Source organism: Theobroma cacao, chromosome 3, assembly GCF_000208745.1.
Source record: "Theobroma cacao cultivar B97-61/B2 chromosome 3, Criollo_cocoa_genome_V2, whole genome shotgun sequence".
Lineage (NCBI taxonomy): Eukaryota > Viridiplantae > Streptophyta > Magnoliopsida > Malvales > Malvaceae > Theobroma > Theobroma cacao.
This window is the reverse complement of record NC_030852.1, coordinates 34113019-34131572: the sequence shown is the minus strand read 5'-3', so window position 1 is coordinate 34131572 and position 18554 is coordinate 34113019. Positions and strand designations below refer to the sequence as shown.

General features: G+C 37.1%; 3 protein-coding genes across 15 annotated transcripts; 1 reads left to right on the top strand and 2 right to left on the bottom strand.

The window, feature by feature from the left end:
* LOC18606523 lies at positions 747-5597 on the top strand. Of its 5 annotated transcripts, XR_001927268.1 has the most exons (11): positions 747-884; positions 976-1071; positions 1426-2757; positions 2869-2987; positions 3183-3307; positions 3502-3601; positions 3886-3963; positions 4096-4179; positions 4612-4697; positions 4969-5295; positions 5370-5597. XR_001927268.1 is itself a non-coding variant. In XM_018118427.1 (10 exons), exons 3-10 carry the CDS (start codon positions 1494-1496, stop codon positions 5201-5203), a joined length of 2091 nt encoding a protein of 696 aa, XP_017973916.1. In that variant the 5' UTR covers positions 747-884; positions 976-1071; positions 1426-1493; the 3' UTR covers positions 5204-5597. The 5 variants fall into 5 exon arrangements, 4 of the variants coding, with proteins under 4 accessions (XP_017973916.1, XP_017973919.1, XP_017973920.1 ...); XM_018118427.1 differs by having other exon boundaries at positions 4969-5597; XM_018118430.1 differs by lacking the exon at positions 5370-5597 and having other exon boundaries at positions 4862-5157.
* On the bottom strand, positions 5891-11403 carry LOC108661066. Of its 9 annotated transcripts, none has more exons than XR_001926869.1 (4): positions 11230-11403; positions 8118-10026; positions 7065-7592; positions 5891-6550 (listed from the first exon to the last, which is right to left on the bottom strand). XR_001926869.1 is itself a non-coding variant. In XM_018116675.1 (3 exons), the coding sequence occupies exons 1-3, from the start codon at positions 11400-11402 to the stop codon at positions 7269-7271; spliced, it is 2406 nt and encodes an 801-aa protein (XP_017972164.1). In that variant the 5' UTR covers position 11403; the 3' UTR covers positions 6639-7268. The 9 variants fall into 9 exon arrangements, 6 of the variants coding, with proteins under 6 accessions (XP_017972164.1, XP_017972166.1, XP_017972167.1 ...); XR_001926870.1 differs by having other exon boundaries at positions 5891-6486; XR_001926871.1 differs by having other exon boundaries at positions 6488-6510.
* Positions 12921-18073, bottom strand: LOC18606522 (uncharacterized protein DDB_G0283697). The gene is made up of 8 exons (XM_018118208.1): positions 17438-18073; positions 16460-16522; positions 15603-16364; positions 15317-15451; positions 15141-15224; positions 14612-14671; positions 14423-14509; positions 12921-13513 (listed from the first exon to the last, which is right to left on the bottom strand). Exons 1-8 carry the CDS (start codon positions 17783-17785, stop codon positions 13271-13273), a joined length of 1782 nt encoding a protein of 593 aa, XP_017973697.1. The 5' UTR covers positions 17786-18073; the 3' UTR covers positions 12921-13270.

Below are 18554 nucleotides of genomic sequence, written 5' to 3'. Positions count from 1 at the left end.
TTAATCAAGTTTTGCTGGCAAGTCTACTGTTCTCAAATGCGCCATTAATTGAAGCTCAACAAAAACAGTTTGAATGCAGAACCAACGATGATTGCGCGACGCAGTGTCGATCTAATTTTAACGTCTGTGCTAATGGTTTTTGCGAATGCATACCGAAAAATCCAAATTGTTGTTAAGGAGCAAGTTTGCCTTGATGTAATGCGTAGAAATATCATGTTATTCTACATGATAAAATAAATATCCTCAATAATAAAATTTATTTTACATGATGAATAGCAAATAAAATAATAAATTTGTTTTTATTTTATAAAATTCTGAATAATTGAGCTAAACATACAATGTAATGGAGCAACAAAACAAAATTCAAAGGATTAAGAGTACCCATAACTACAAATTCACAAAAAAGTATACCCATAATTACAAATTCACCTCAAAATTAAAATTTGAGCTTGTGTTAATGAATTTACTCCACGAATTCATGTCAATATGCACTTGAATTTGATTTCAATTTTTTTCTTTTTTATGTTGAGACAAGCTCATGCCATTTACCATTCTCACCTCACGGCCATGGGATTTATCGTTCTCCACGTGTGGTTAAAGTCCCATATATACAATCCGTCCGCACTGGATATTTCAAGCAATTTCATTGTGGGCCACAGGCCCATCTAGCACGGGGATTCTGGTATGGAACGGGAAGGGAAGGGAACACGTTATTTTGAATTTATTTTCCCGTTCAAAATCTCCATATAAGCCCGGCTAAGACCCGCCTTAAACCCTAATTTTCTCAGGAAACAAACATTCCGCCCAATCAATTTTCTCGAGAAAATGATTCTCGGCATTCACAAGTCTCTCCGTCTCCCTCGTAATCAACCAAATTCTTTGAGGTCTAACCCTCTGCAGACTTTGCATCTCTCTCTCTTTAAAACCTTTTTAGAGTTTGAAATTTGATTTTCTTTTAATTTTCTTATCATCCAGGGATGTTGTATTGTTAATCAGCTTCTTGAGTAATTTGATATTGGAGCGCCTTTTTTGCTCAATTTACCTATAATAAAAAATGGGACCAATTATCTTGTAAGTTTGTTTTTATTTCATTTTCTTCTTTATTCTGGGAATTTCATGTGTACTGTTTTCTCTTAATGTTATGAATATTTTTGATTGAAATTGTTATAAAAAATTACTTTTTGCCCATTGTTTAGATTTTTTGGTTAAAGAATCTGTTAAGACTGTTTAGTTGAATAGGCAAGATTAAAGTTTATTAGCAGTTGACATTAGTCTGTTGGCTGTAGATGTTTGTGTTTGACTGTCCTTTCTACTTTCTTGTTGGTTTTCACTTGTTTGCTTATATCTTTGTCAGAATTTAAAAAGGGTTCTGTGCCTGTTGTTAGTTTATGTTCAATGACGTGTTTTCTTAATTCTATGCTGCAGTTTCCCTTTATGCGAGATAATGTTGTGATATCTGCTTTTTCGAGGAATTCTTGAAAGAGTTTGAGAAAATGCCTGCCTCTAAAAATCCATGTAGAAGTGATCAACCTTCAATCAAATACAGGTGGAGAGCAGATGAGGGGGCTTTCTTTGAGGTTGGTAAGCTTGTTCCTGAAGAATATGCCCCTTCTCTCCCTGATAAAAATAGGAAAAGTAGAACAAAATCTGAAACCAAGGAACCCGAAATACTGAGCACAGCTGAGCTCATCTCGTCTTTAAACCAGATATGGAACTGTGCCAGCCGTCTTACTATTTTTCAACAGCAGGCAAATCTGGATAGAAACCATTTTGTTTCTCAGAAAGAGGATATATTGGTCAATCTGGGGAGGGAGGAAAATGGCACAGGATCTATTTCAGCTGATAGTAAGTACTTTTGTGTTGATTTGGGGACAGCTAGCCAACTCCCACCTGCTATGAAGCCAAACTTTAAGTTTGTCAAAATAACCAAGAAGATGTCCATGTTTGATTTTTGTAACAAAAATCCTAAGTGTTCATTTTACCAGGGGCTTCTGTGCTGTGGTACTGACTTGTCTAATAAGTCTTGGAAAGCAAAGGGGCTTTCAGCTGTTGGATTCTCATATGAATTTGGAAATGTATACAAATGGATGAGGGAGATGATTCCTGGTGGACTTAAGTATTATGTAAATGTCCAGACTGAGAACAAGAAATTGGGTAAATATTGCGATGTGGGTGGTACAAGTAGTGATTCAGGAGGCTGCATTTCAGCAGATAGAACTAATCCGACAGATAACTTGCCCACTGAAAATGCTGAACCTTATTCTCATTGTATCAAATCTATAGATTCATCCATATTGCATGATGCGAAATTGGTTATGGATACAAGAAGAACCACCTCTCTGCGCTCAGATTATTTCCTCACTTCTGTTCAAGAAACCAAGGCAAATTGTAGTGTTTCAAGGACACCGGATTCTAATCTTTGTGCAGATTATCATATAAATGTTTTAGCTTCCTGTAGTAGTACATACAAAGAGTGCCAACATCTTAGTGATGGTAATGAGTGCCTTAAAAATGAAAGAAAACAACCTGAACCGTTTTCCACTGAGGATGACAGTAGAATGGAAAGTCACTCAACAGCAAGTGAAAAACCCCAATTTGCTCTTGCTAAGCAAGAGCATGCTTTTGCAGGGGCTTTTGCTGGAATATTTGTCAGTCTTTGTCTACATCCTGTTGATACAGTTAAGACGGTCATTCAATCTTGTCGTGCAGAGCAGAAGTCAATCTGTTTTATTGGAAGATCAATAATTTCTGAAAGAGGTATATCCTTTGTATAAAATTGGAGGTGATTGAGACTGATCTGCTCATTTTTATTGTGAATTAGACTTGCCCTGCTTGCTTTCTGCATATTAATTGATGTGATATTTACAGGTTTAACTGGACTATATCGCGGCATTGCTAGCAATATTGCATCTTCAGCTCCAATATCTGCCCTTTATACTTTCTCTTATGAATCAGTTAAAGGGGCTTTGCTTCCTCTTTTTCCTAAGGTAGCTTGAATCTTTTAATGTGATTTGGTGTGGATCCTAACGCATAGTGACACGCACCAAATTGCAACTGTGTTTATTTCTGTCCCTGCATCTTACAGCTGTTGTTTTTTAATTTGGAAAATAGGGGGGGAGATATAACAGGGTAACTCTCTAAGTGCTACATTAGATCACCTTTTTTTTTTTCCTTTTTTGCAGGAGTATCATTCTTTAGCTCATTGCATGGCTGGCGGTTGTGCAAGCATTGCTACTTCTTTTATTTTTACCCCTAGTGAGCGTGTAAAGCAGCAGATGCAAGTTGGTGTGCACTATCAAAACTGCTGGTATACCTCCAAGTTCCTGGTACTACCTTTGTCAAGATCAGAAGATCAATATGTTTAACATGTTTATGTTTCTTTTCTGTTCAATTATATTTTCATTAAACAAGTTCTTCTCATTCTGTGTGATTGCTATCAATTTTTCTTCTGGTGTGGTTCAATATTCTTCTCTCCATAATACTCATAATCTATTTCTGCAGGAATGCCTTGGTTGGAATTGTGAAGAAGGGGGGTTTGCCTTCACTCTACACTGGGTGGGGGGCTGTACTCTGCAGGAATGTTCCACACTCAATCATCAAGGTTAGGTCTCTTTACATGTTTCGGTTAATTGTGTTCTGTTCCATGTAACATTCATGGCTAGCTAAAAAATGGCTCTTCAAGTAGTAGAATGTTGGAAGTTCCAAGAGAGTGAAAAGGACCTTGCTTAACAAGTTAACATAACATAGATATAACTCCACAAAGTACAATTTTGTTTTCAATTCTTGGTTCTTTCCCTCCACCACCCTTCCTACCTCTCTTCTCTTTAATATCCAGTAATTCCTTTAACATTTGATTTCTGAGGCTATCATTGCCTATATGTGCAGTTCTACACATATGAAAGCTTGAAGCAAGTCATGTTGACATCATTGCAGTCCTCTGCTCAACCAAACACTCTGCAGACAGTTTGTCTTCTTGGATCCTTCTTTTTTAAGATAACCTTGATATTTTGGCAGTTCAATCTTAGCATTTTTGGTTTCTGTCTTCTGAAATTGCACTTACATCGGAGGTGATGATATGATCTTCTTATTCTGCAGCTAGTTTGTGGTGGGCTAGCTGGTTCAACTGCTGCTTTGTTCACAACTCCCTTTGATGTGGTGAAGACAAGATTACAGACACAGGTGTACAATCTCTATGTATTATTTCATTATAGCCCCTGCATTTGGTTCTTTGCAAAACTTGGCCAAATACTCTTTAAGTGCAGGCTTAAAGGCTGTCTTTTCCAATTTTTATTATATAGTTCTATGATTGCAAGAACATTTATTTGGGTCTCAAATTTTACTGAAGAGGACACTTTCAATCTTTGACATAAATTTAAAGCGCATAGATTTTTATATGATGTAATCTTTCTCTGGCCAAAACCTTATAGTGTGCTCAGAAACACTGAAGTATTTGCTTAAGTTTTGGTCTTTTGGGCAATTTATACAATTAATATTTTTATATCCTACCAAAACGCTTGTAGCTATGTCATTGTACTAGATATTCCTGTTCCTTATGTGTTCGTTATAGTTTACTGGATTATTTGTGTTTCTTACGTGAAGGTTGTCATGCAGATACCTGGATCTTCGAGCCAATACAATAGTGTGTATCATGCCCTTCAAGATATAAGGGCACAAGAAGGTTTGAAAGGGCTCTATAGGTAACCCTCTAAGTCAATACATTTTCACTATTATTAAGTTATGTCAGTTTATAACAAAATTCGATTTCCATTTATATGTATGTGGGATAAGCACATACTCATTTGTGAGTCAAGATTGCTTGATAGCTGACTTTGTAATTTTAGTTACTTCTTATTCAGTGTAGCTTTTACAGACTGGTCCAACTGCTATTTTTCAATTACCCTACTAGAGTCCTGCATCCAGTTGCTGCATGTATGAGATGATAATTTTGTTTCTTAAAATGTCGGCCAGGGGATTGATTCCTAGGTTGGTTATGTATGTGTCTCAAGGGGCACTCTTCTTTGCATCATATGAGTTTTTCAAGCAGTTATTCTCTTTGGAGGTGCCGCAGTTTATAATTCAGAAACAGCACATGGAAAACCAAGATAATTCTCCATCACAATTACCATCGCCATTACCATCAGCATCAACACCAATGCCGAGAACATCACCATCAGCATCAGGGTTGCACGGTTTTCATTCCTAATTATCATGGAGGCATTGTTAACAAGCTGATGATGACACAAGCATAAGAGCATGTGGAAAAGTGTTTTGGCTAATACAAGAGACCTTTTTGAGGTGATGCAAAAACTAATTGACTTAAGGCAAAGCCTGAAAAATAAACTGACAAAGATTGTCATCTTGCCATACAGGTTAAGATTCTTTGTGCTAATAGAAGATGTTGGAAAATACAATGTATCAGGAATGGCTGGTGCAAGCAGGCCAGTTATTACTGCCATGTTTTGAGACAGTAATGAGCGTCACTGCTGGTGGATGGCTAATATTTGTATCATTAATGTTCCACATCTTTGTAATATGAGGCAACATATAATTTATAATCATCAATCAAACAATTTATTTGCTTTGGCGTTACATATTTATAATGGAGTTATTATGGAAAGTTGTAGGTGAGGGGGATATTAACTTTGTTTACAAATGCTCAAAGCAGTTGCAATGATTTACGCCAGTCGTTGCCCTAATTTTATGATATCTTGTTTGTGTGATCAATATGCTTAAATACCTGTAGCAATCCAAAAGAGAGTTGAATACGATTTTATTGATCTCTATGTCGGTTTCAAAAAATTCTGTTTGTATAAAAGAAAAATTGAGACCCTCTCAATCTAGTCGCTGTTGTATAGTGCTAAGTATTCCCGCCTGTCACGCCGGTGACCCGGGTTTGATCCCCGGCAATGGCGTCTCATTTATTTTGCTAAGGCTTACACGTTCCCACGTTCCTCCATTCTCGAACATTGGGATCTTTTGTAATGACCTCCCATAGGTGCCATTGAATCATGGCCATTAAATATGGTTGCACTAATTATAACCTTTAGATTGTAATCCTGCACTGTATTCAGGAGGGAAAGGACTCAAAACAATAAGGATTTTCAGTGTCATGATGTATGCATGTATTCTCAGCAGCACTAGTCTTCAGTCTTTAAATAACTCCAATCATTCACTTTCAATGAGGTGGGAGAAAAAGACAAAAAGTCCATTTCCGCATGGGAACATTTTTCCTTTGAAGTGAATCTATGGAGCTTTGATGAATGCACAGCTTCACTGGCATTTACAACATGATAATGGAACTGGGTACATCAGCAATCTTGGGGCCATTCATTCGGTGCTTGAATATACTGGAATGAGTCATGGTGATTCCAACACGATGAAGTCTGCACTGCAGACAGACTGACAGAGTTGGTTCTGACTCCTGAGAAGTACCGCGCAGTGGTCACCACAAAGTTTTTACATGTCCTGTGAGTGCAACAGTTAAATCTGGCAGACGAGTCAACAAACAATCTGAGAACACAGCGTGGATATCTCACAGTTGGCAGAAGTACTGAATTATTGAAAATGGGAAATAGTTAAAGATAAAAGGATAGATAGGATAAAAGATTAGAGGAACTGGTGAGCAACTTGAAGGAATATGAGAACAAAATAAGCATAAAAGTAGGTTATTATTATGAAGGATACACAACTTTTTGTGAACAATGCTTTTCTCTTTTAAATTACTTTGGCTCCAAACATGGTAAAAGACTAGAAGGGAGCTTTCAGGCAAAATGTTCTACGATTTACTACTACCCTCATAGCCTCCATAGCCTCAATATAATACAAGTAAAATGAGAGAAAATTTCTATCTCCAGAAGTCTCAATAGCTACATGACTACTTTCCCCCTGCTATCAAGTTACGATATGGACAGTATGGTGTTTCTATTCTAATTCTACTTATAGAAGTGAAGAATGAATCAATAGTGCAGTGAAGAAATGCTTGCGCGAGTTTGTGGCAGAAACTCGCACATCAATCAATCTGTAAACCCATTTGACAGTATTCAAGACAGGCATTTCAGATTTACCGAGTAAGATGTGGATCTGTGCCATTGAATATAGATATCCCTGTACAGTAACCCTCGATTGAAATGGCTGAATGTTGGACCCTTCTCCATTTTTAGAGCTAACATTTCCACCCCTTCACTTGCTTTCAGCGACAGCCACTCCAAAAACCACAACAGGTTCTACGGGGAGGCCATTTTAAATTCAACAAGCCAGTTGTTTCAAGTCTAAACGCGAGCAATTGGAGAGAACGGAGGGTTAATTACATAAGATGGTGGGATTGCTTCCACCTTCTTGCTGACTTTCTTCTCCTCCCCCGTGACCGATTCTATTAAGAATTTCACTTCCTCCTCAATAAGCACTTTTAGTGAATTGCAGTGGGACAAATGTTTGCTTTGTGCCTCCCCAGCACCAGCGGAAGTTTCTGTACCATGCAATATAGCAACACAAATGGAAAATGCTTGTAATGTGGATAACTTTGCATGGAAATCAACTGCATACCCTCCCTCAATGGCTGTCATGGTCAATGCTGGTGTAATCTCTTTGGCACCCTACACAAATATTAAAATTAAGTTAGTCAAGGGAGAACTTAATCATATCTACAAAATGAGCATTAATCAAAGTATCTCTGAGAAGCAGAATGCTTTCTAATTATAAATGTCAAGGTAAATTCCATATCTTATTCACATAAGCATCTGAGCAACAAATCAAACCATCTTGATAGATGAGTGTTTCAACTTTAAAGATATAACAGAAAAAAGGGGGTGAAATCATTTCCATCAGCTTTCTAGAACCCTGATAAAAGACTCCTAGACATAGGGTATACATGCATATTTTGTAGTTCATTCAAACACAGTCATAACACTGAGCAGTTATAGAAATAGAGCCCTATCCAGACCACAAGCTGCAGACAGAGCAGAATCTCCAAGATCAAATCCTCTCATATGGAGTCAGCATCCTAAGCCATTTCTTTTAAAAGATATTAACATGATCCTTATCCAATAATCTGATGGTGAAATTTTCATCATGAGCTATGTTTGTGAGAAATTTTCTTTGGCATAGAACTAAAACCTTACCTGAAGAAACAGTTCAAAAGGCCGCTCACTGTCCACCAGGGGTTGATCTTCAGAACAATTTATACTGGGATTGCCAAAAACTACAAGGGGACAGGCCATGTCCCAGCCACCACAATCACAGCCTCCACCCATCCTCCACCTATCCAGTAGTGATGAAGGACCCTGGGTCTCAGAACTAGGTATGCCATGGTTTCCAGTTGGAATAACCACCTTCACTTTTTCTTGACTCCTGCTATCTTGTATGTTGCTTTTACTTTCCTCAACCGTAGAGACATTGAGTACGTTCAAATGCCTCACATCACCTATTTTATCCCCTCTTCTGTATTTTAAGCTCTCTCTCTTCTTAAATGGTACTTGAATAACTATGGCTGCAATTTCAAGGTTCCGATGCAAATCAGCAAGTAGCCGTGGAGTTGATCTACTTGGCAATTCAAATTCATCACTGTCAGAAGCAAGATTTAAGTGATCTCTAAGCTTCACCAAATTAAAGCCATCATCTGATTCATAACATCCCACAGCCAAGCCTGGACTAGAACAAGTAGAGGTTTTATCAAACCCAGAGGATCCTAGGACAGAAACATGTTGTCTTGCATGTGCAATATCATACAAAACAAACTCTGTAACCATGGAGTTGTCAAGAACCCCACCATCTTTAATTTCTGAGCACAAACAACAGGAAACTTGCATCTGCGCAACAATTGAAGAATCTTTGCTACTATCACTCAACCCCCATATACTGGCATTGCTCTTCTTTCTATTGCCAATAGAGTGAAAGGTATACACCCAATTGAAAGCATTATCTGCCTTCCATGTTTTCGCAAGAAAAACATCTTCTGGTTGATTCATTGAGAACTCAAAAAATGGTACCCCCTGTTTTACTCCCACCTTCAGACAACCATGTAGGTGAACTGGTGAGCTTGCCACTGGTGACTGAATGCTATCTTTCTTGATAAACTGGGAATCCAATTCTGAATTCTGAGGTGAATGCGAGAAGTCATGTAACAAAGATTTTCTAAATGTCCTATTTCTTCTCATATTTTCCATCCCAATAGTTTTGACATTATCAGCTTCTGCTACATAACCCAAAGGACTTCTCAGAGACTTTGATTTCATGAATGGATCAAACATCTTTCTAATTGGGCTAAATCTGGCCCTTGAGCTGGCTTTGGAGAACCAATCACTTTCTGATGAAGAGGGTGAATGAGGCACTTCGACCTTAGGAGAGTGTGACTTATGCAGATTGCTAACTGTGTCTTTTCCAACAAGGTCATTACCGTCATCTAAAGCACTGACAACAGGTTCACATCCAAAACTAATGTCCCTCTTGCTATCTGTCCCTACAGTTTCCACAGACTGTTTTCCTCTCTTGTTTGAACTTAGACAGATTTCAATGAAGTCATCTGATGAGCATGTTTCTAAGCATGGTTTGGTAATGGATGCTGATTTCAAGTTTGAGCCACCGGACATCACTGGATTTCTTTCTTGTGAGCTTTCCTCTTCTGAGTTACAAAGGGAATCGACAATTCTGAAGGAAAAAGAGCTGTCACTACTACGCGATAATTCAATTTTTCTCCTTCCCTCGACAGAACCTGTTTTTTTCATTTTCCTTACCTCTTTGGAGCTTTGGTATATGGAACCTCGCTTCAGCTCAGCATTACCTTCTGGCCCAACAGGTCTAGACTGAATGTTCTTACAAGAAGCACTGCGGTAGCGACGAAAGCTGATTTCAGTAAATGCCTCCTTTGCCCTCAATAAATCATCTTTATGACCTGGTTTTCCTTTTGGATATCTCTTTTCAATGTTTGGACATTGTCGAGGAGATGGAAGAACAGTGTTAGGACTCAGACCTAATGTGCAGTTCTTCTCTAAGTCCGAATCCATCTCTAGTCCCATTGATACATTTACAGTCCTGCAAGAAATGCGAGTCATATAAACATAGGTTTGACATACCAGCTAAACAGAGAATCAGCATCTTCACTAAGCCAGGGGAAAATTAATTTCCTAATTAATATTACCAAGTAGGATCAAGATATGCCTCATTAATTGGGATGTGCTTGACTACATATATACAGTAGCAGATTTGTAGTGAAAAATATAAATCATGCATAATAACAATCAATATAAAATTGATTCATTGCAAACCAAGTCGCCCCATGCTATAGTCTCGTGCTTATTTGACCATATCCTATAAACCACCAAAAAGACAGTGTTTCTAAAATACTTGAAGAAAAACAGTCCGTGTCCTCGTACAAAAGAAAAAATAAAGAAAAGAAGAACAGAAAAAAATCAGTAATGAGGCTTCAATTAAGATCTTAATGATCAAGCAAATACATTGTCAACAACAAAACCAAAATCTCAGAATCACATACAAGCAAAACTGATTTGTTCATGTAAGAGAGAGGAGGGGAGAAAGAAAAAAAAGAATTATGAAACAAATAATCTCCAAATCTTCTCATCTTGAAGCAGTAGAATAGTGATCTTAACGTTAGAAATAACCTTCATTTGGAAAAGCATGCACCCCATCAACGACTTTAAACTTTAATGTTAGAAAAACTTGAAAAAAAACCTGGCAGTGATCTCATAAAACCAAAACCCTTAAACCAACAAGGAATCTCGTGATCTCTATACACACAGGAAAAATGAGTAAAGTGACAGGGATAAAGGCCATATACAATTATTAAAACAAACAACTTTTTTATTTTCACTTGCACTCTAAGCCAACAAAAAGTGGCAAAAAACAAATTGCTAGAGAAAATGGGCATACCCCACTAGATCTTACAGAAGTGATTTCAAAGAAAAACCCAACAAACTGTAAGTAGAGGCAATCATACCCTTCAAAACTCTTGAGCTCAAAGTCTCTTATGAATCTACAAGAAGCAAAGAAGAAAACACCAAAAACCCTTCTTTAAAGAAGACTCAGACATGACCCTCAAAGAGTACTTACAATTCTAAAAGAACCCAACAAAACAAAAGTACAATGTAAAAGCAGAAAAAAAACACAACACAACAAGAACTGGTCCAATAACTACAAAAGCACAATAGACACAAAAAGTATGAGTTGTTTGAAAGAGAAAGAAACATAAGAGAGAGAGAGAGAGAAAGCATGCCTTGCCTGTGTCGTAGATTGTGTTTAGAAAGAAAGTGAGAGTGAGAGTGAAGTGTTAGTATTTGTTTTCTCTCACATGAGCTCCAAGGGAGGGACAATGAACTGCTCAGTTTCTGTTCATGTCTTGTAAAAAAGCAATGTTGCTCCAAGTCATCATATGCTTGCTGGCTATGCTGCATATGTGTGTGATTTTTTCTCTTTAGCTTTATTATTTTATTTTAATTTTCTCCTTTAATTTTTTTGGCTAAATTACACCTTTTTCAGCTAAAGATTAGGGTAAGTTTTGATGAGGGCACCTTTCTAAAAAGACAACAACAACCAAAAAATGATATTGGTCTCATTTCATTATCATGGCTAGTTTTGGTTTTTCACTTCAGCCATTAATCAAGAGGATTGGTTCCCTGCTTAAAAAGAGGTCGGTGTCTGTATCGCTGGCACAGTACTATTATCTAATAGCTTTGGGAACTGCACATTATCAAGACTGAATTCCTATAATTAATTTAACTGTTGCCAACAATTATAATCACTTAAATTAAGACACTAATGCTATAAGTCCGGATCTGCCCCCACTGTAATTACAATAAACCCCCTAATAGTACATGGTGTGCACCAAATAGTTCCCAAATATGTTAAAGACTAATAATTATGTTCCAACGACTTGATAAAGAGCTAAACAGTACCATGGTCCTAGTGTTCAACAATAAATTTTGGAACCACATCTGTTGTGACAAAATTAAAGTTAATTATGTTTCAATGGGACAAGAGGATGAAGGATTAGACCCTTCCTTCCTATCTTTCAATGCGTCCTAAAATGAAATTAATGTGGTAGGATAAGACATTCAAGTCTCTTAAATTTCAAGGAAAATTTCAGCTGGAATTTTTGTTTTGGGGTGGTAAAGCAATCAACCATGATTTGTTGGACAATTTAAGGACAAAATGCTAAAAGGTTTTAGTGTAAGGTAGACCCAATTTGATGCTTTAACTCTATTTCTCGAAAGACAGAGACAATTATTCAGCTTCAAAAGTTGCTGGAGAGAAAGAAACGTGAGAGCAAGTGGCACTCTCTTATAGGAAATGGGATGACCGGTGGTGAAGGAGAAAATGGTAAATTCAGGGGCCGCGCATGTGATCAGTTTAGGCGGGAGGAAGCAAATGTGGGGCGGTCAATCACGTCTAACCCACGGGAATCTGCTGCCTGTTTATGCTGGGCATTTCTTTACTCTGATTCTTTGGTTTTTGCCACTTTCGATCGCCTAATTTCTTTCTCCTTTGTTTTTTTTTTTGTTTTTGACAAAATATTTATATACTTTACTGTTTAAAATCAGTAAATTATGCCTGCAAAGGTTGAAGCAATTGAGATGGGTGTGGCGGAGATTGCAAAGGTTGGTTGCATGGCTGCAAGGCTAAGAGGGTTTTAACTTTTAGTAGGTAAATGAAAAGAGGAAATTCTTGCTATGAAAGTAGCATTAACATTTCGCAATTGGCAACCACCAGAAAACCGAGCATGGCCGCCACATTTATCCATACAAAGATTTGATTGAACCTACGCAACCCCACTCCATAATGTTAAGCCTACTTCAGAAGGCTCTTGCCACGTTTCTTGGAAAAAGTTGAATAGAGAAAAAGCAGCATCCACTGTCATCCACCCTCAATGAGAGAAATCAGAAGAAGAATTTGGTGAAAATGGGTACAAGCTCAAAGCAAATCCTGACTGAAAATGGGTTAATTGATATTTAAAATCCAGGCTCCGGTAAAATTCAATGTTGTTACAATCGCAACGAAAAACTAAAGGAACAGCCACCACTCCTATACATTCAATCGATTGTAGAAGTAACACTTAATTCAACTTGAATTCTGAGAATAAATTCAGAATTCTTGCTGAAATCTCAATCTTTCCCTAACCTCCATATAGATGTATGTATATGCCTGTAACGTAATGACTAACTAATGGTAACAACCCTGCTCTTTGCTTAACTATAACACTAGGTCACATACACAACATTTAACTGTACAAGGTCAAATTTGCTCCTAATACCCAGCAAAATTCCTACTCCACCTTTTTCGTCGATTCAGACTCCCGGGGACTAACCAACTTCTTCTCAGGAATTTCAAGCTTAGTCATGACTGATGACTCCCAAGGACTAACCAACTTCTTCTCAGGAATTTCGGGCTTTGTCATGGCTGATGCTCCCATGCGAGCACCTCTGACAGAACTTGATGGCTCTATTGTAAGTGAAGATGCCTCATCTCTAGAAGCATACCAGGAATTCCCACAAGCAATACATTCCAACTGAATCGCAAAAGGAAGTTCAAAGAATGTTAATCTTTAAAGCTAAAATGAATAACTGTATGTACATTCAAGAAAAAAATTATACTGTTTAAAAAACCTGAAATTTAGGTTCTTAAACAGCAAGAGACTTTATAGTGAACATAGTAAATAGAGTACTAAGCTGCATGCAGTTACCTCAAGGTATCTAGACAACATGGTCTGCATAAAATGATGCCAGTCCAACAAACCAAATACTTGCTAGAAATTCCAGTCATAATACTCATGCTTAAAGTTAATCCATAATACGCATCTTTAACTTTCTTTCGTAAGCTTCAGTGTATCTTAATCTCCTTCGCCATCCCTAATATATAATTATCCTTTTTATGGTTATTATACACTATATGCTCTATCTTGTCAAATTATAAATAGTAACTCAATTAGACATTCAAAGAAGCAAGACCCATGTCTATATCCAATTCAAACAACAATGAAACTATTACAATACCATCTTGTAATTCTGATATACACACCTGTGCCTACATTATGCTCTTATAAGAAGTAATTTCTACCCAAAAAACAATCGTCCTCTTGCTCAATGAGGTCAGTAAACTTTTAGTCATCAGTCTCAAAGTTTGTACAAAATTCTAAAACTCAAAACACAAGCAGACAAATCTACAAATAAGTATGCATGATCCAGAGAGATGTTGACTACATTATGCATAGAGATCCAAACCCATGTCTGCAGTTTCACTTATTAACATGTCTTATACATCAACAAATTCAATAATTAGTGCATGTACATGTCTAGCTAGACAGAAACACAAAGAAAGAAATACTAGCTCAATCAACTAAGTACCATCACAGAAATCACAGCTTCTTCTACTTAACATAGTTATAGGGATTGAATGGGAGAAAAAAATTTGAGATAACCTGATAGCGGTCTCCATGTCCTGCTTGAATAATGTCCCTTAGACCGACTTTAAACTCCATGCATCTTGAGCACCGAGCATCAGTCATCTGCTTTCACAGTAGTAGAACAAGCAGTAAGCACATGTCAACCAGGTAACAAACAGTAAGTAAATCTTATGCCTAAACAAAATTCAGGATGAAAGAACTGACCTGCATGCGCTCTGATTCATCAGGCTCTTTTTTCGCTGTCTCTTCTGCAGTTAAACCCTCCTACAATGAAATCATTAGTCACTATATTTTTTCACTCATTATAAACCAACGTCCTAAAGACATATAAATACAATAAAGTGAGGGATTAATAATTACATGCCATAGTTCTTTATATAGTTAAAATTGACTATAGATGAAACCACAAATAAGTATATACATATGTGTGTGTGCGTGTGTGAAAATTCTATTTTCCAAACTTCTACCAGGTATATGTCATTGCATTTTTATCACTCTTCTAGATATAAGAGAAGGGATTAAGGTATATTTTGCAAGTAGAATTGGGTGTAAAAGAAACAGTCACAAAACATTGAAGTGTTAACTTTTTTCAGACACATGGTATGAGCATGTCCTTGGTATTGACATCACTCAGTAGCCATGTTCAAGACATTTCCACCTACATGAAGTAGTTATCAATTTCTATAAAAAAAATTTGTTAACAAAGAGATATCGACAACCAATTAAACTATACCTTTAACTCATTAGGTGACATGTTAAGTATTGTTGAAGGTTCCAGTTCTCCATTTAATAGACGTCTCGCTAGCAATGGATTGTTCTGCAGAACCAAATAAATAACAAAATCAATACCATCAGAAATGCAAGCAAGGAAAGATATGCATAGTGGTCCATATGTAGAGAGCCCTATACCTTCAGATTGAACACAAGCTGGCGTAATTTCTGGTTATATTTCTGGAAATCAGAAGAAAGAGAATCATGTGAGGCCTTCTCAAGTGCAGTTACAGCAGGAACAGCAGCATCTGGCCACAGAAAAGACTTGCCACCCTGCAAATAAAAAAAGACAAGAAATATTGTCTGAATCATAATATCTCTTTAATCATCAATTACCATTCAATCCTTATTAGTCATCACATCTGGAAAAAAACAAGATGTCCCTGCAATAAAAACTAAACATAGGCAAGAAAACACTGCACACATTTAAAGTCTTTTCTAGAGATCCATTTGCAGCTCCAGAACTCTTAGTGCCTTTTTCACGTTCCACGCTATCCGAACCACCTTTTCCTTTGTCATCGATATGCATGCTATCAGGAGAACTACACATGTACTGAACTCCTTGGAGAAGCCTCTCCATCCACTTATCACGATGGGTTTCTCCAGTTAGGACCTTAAATTTTGACAAAATTGTGTAGTATTCAGTGGTATTACTCGTACAGCTTCCAGGAGTTTCAGCTCTGAGATGTTGATCAGACCTGGTAGTTCCTTCATCATCCCTCGAAACATCAAGAGGTGACATGTTCTTTTTCCTAAGAGTTCTTTTTGCCTTCAACTGATCTTCCTGATCAATAACAGCGGCAGTATCGTCTGTCTCAATGTCAGGGAGATCTCCCAAACGTGATAATGTTTTCTGAACAAGAAGATCAATCTCATGCTGTTTATTATCCTCATAATCTTTATCAGTTAGTTTCCAAAGCTTTCGCTCCACAGTGTCATAAACTTTCTGCACAATAAAACCTGGATGCTGTTTACGGTTTGGAAGTTGCTTGTGTATGGGAACAAAGTGCACCACACATTTGTGCATCACAGATTCTGCTGGAACCCCATCCCGGTGGAAGCTATAGAACAGCTCTCGTGTATCACGCGATTGCCAGCTTCCGCCACCTTTTCTCTCAGCCTCTTCAGGGCGATAAAACCACTGCCCAGTAACCATAATGCTCCCATCTTTAGTCTGACTAATGTCCTATCAATAGACAAAAGCTCCATTACTTGCAAAGGAAAGTGACTAAAAAGTCTCTACAAAGAAAATAAAAAGGAAGTACCAGGTGACACAACTACCTTGATGATTGCGACATAAGGCTTCTGTTCCTTATCTTCAGGAACCAAAAGAACAGGATCCTCCTGTAGACCAGCACTAGTAAACATAAATAATGACACAAAGATGCAAGGGTATAAATTAGCAAGAACTAAACCCAAGTTTCCAAATTACTGTGGAAATAGAAAAACACAGAATGCCACCAAAATGGGCCGGAAGAATCTTCAGTAGGTTTTCTCAAAGCACTTCTACAAGATAAGTCTCTTAAAATTCACAAAAGATTAGTTCTGCCAGCATACAAAAAGATCACACTCTTTTCTCACCCTACTGCTATGAGCTCCATCCAGATGCACCAAAAAAGCAACAAAATAAACATAAACGGTATATTGATTACATTTATCTACGAAGGTAATCACAAAACAAAAAAAAAAAGATTGAAGTAAAACTCATTACACCAAGAATGAGTGTTTCACTTCAGCTTTCTTTGATCACAATCCCTGAGAAGCCACAGAAAGTATAAACACCATTCACAAACTTGGAAAGGCAAGAACAAATGAAAAACCCCAACATCTATGAAACAAACTCACAAAAAAATAAGCCTTCGCTTTTCCCCAATTACAACTGAAAATAACAGAAACCAAAATTGCCAAGAAAGATTAAACCAAAAACCCTTTCCATCAAACTCTTCATAATTCAAAAATGAACCTAAAGCAAGCAACTAAAGCCACTAAAACCCAAAAGTACTTGATAAATTCATTAAAAACATAGAAATCAACTAACCAATCACACAATTAAACAACAACGAGCAAGTCAGATCATTAATTCTTATAAACAGAAGTGAGAAAATTCAAAACCCTAAAATCCCACAAAACATATCAAACAATGCAGCAAAAATACCACAAATCCTAAGAAAGGAAAGCCCTGAATTCAGAATTCAAAAACTTAAACGAGATTCCCAAAGAAGAAAACCCTAAAAAATTAAAACGCAAAATTGCACTCACGAGATCATATCGATTGCCATCAAACTCAAAAGCTTCATAATGACTCCTCCTTCCTCTCCCTTTCCCAGAAAACCTAACAGATTCACCTATGGGCTTCGCATCCTCCTGCACTCCCTCTTCCTCCTCCTCCACCTCCTCCTCTTCTTCTTCTTCATACTCGTCTCGCTTCTTCTTCCTCTTCTTCTTCTTTAATTCCCTCTCTTCAACCTCTTCATCGTCCTCCTCTTGTAGCTTCATTTTCTTCCTCTTCCTTTCTTGCCTCTTGTCTTCGGACCGAGACCGTCGAGTAGGTAACAGGGCTTCGTCCTCGTCGCTAGTGGACACCTGAGCGAACCTTCGGTTCCCCATTTCGGACCAAGGCTGTTGATTGTTACGGGTTTTTCAAGTGGTTTACAAGTGATGATTGGTGGGAAGTTTTGGAAATGAAGAGATTGGACAAACTATAAATTGAAATTTGGGTTTCTCCAATTGTAAGCCCGCCACGCCCAACTATGGCTCTCTTTCTGACGTTTATATAGGAAATGGATTTTGGCTTCTGGAAATCGGGCTTTCTTTCGTTGTAATGCTACGCTTATGCCACTCCTTTCCAGATTCTTCCATAGTAATTAGGAGCCATGGTTACTGGTTAGGTTAGACAACCTCTGTTAGATCGAACACGTTGGCAGAATTTAATTTTAGGTCATTTTCTATAATTAATCTTGCACTCTGTCAAAATAATTAATTTAATTTATTATTTGTAAAAATTAAATTTTATATTTTTTGAAGTTAATAATATCAATCTAATTATTTTTTAATATAATTTAATTATTTTTCATTTTTTATGTTAACATAGCATTTAATTGTATTGATGTGATATTAAATTTAATAATATAATGATTATTAAGATGATGTTAACTTTGAAATTTAATTTGTAATTCTTAAAATCAAATCTGGTAAATCATATCTCTAATCACTATATCATATTTTTCATTCTAATTTCTATTTCTACTTACCATTTAATTTTTTCTATCTTATCATAATTTAGAGTAATCTCAAAGAATCCAATTCGATTATAACATCAGTTGGAGGAATAATTGAATTTGGATTTTTTGTTCGTCCAAATAAGTTTGATTAAAAA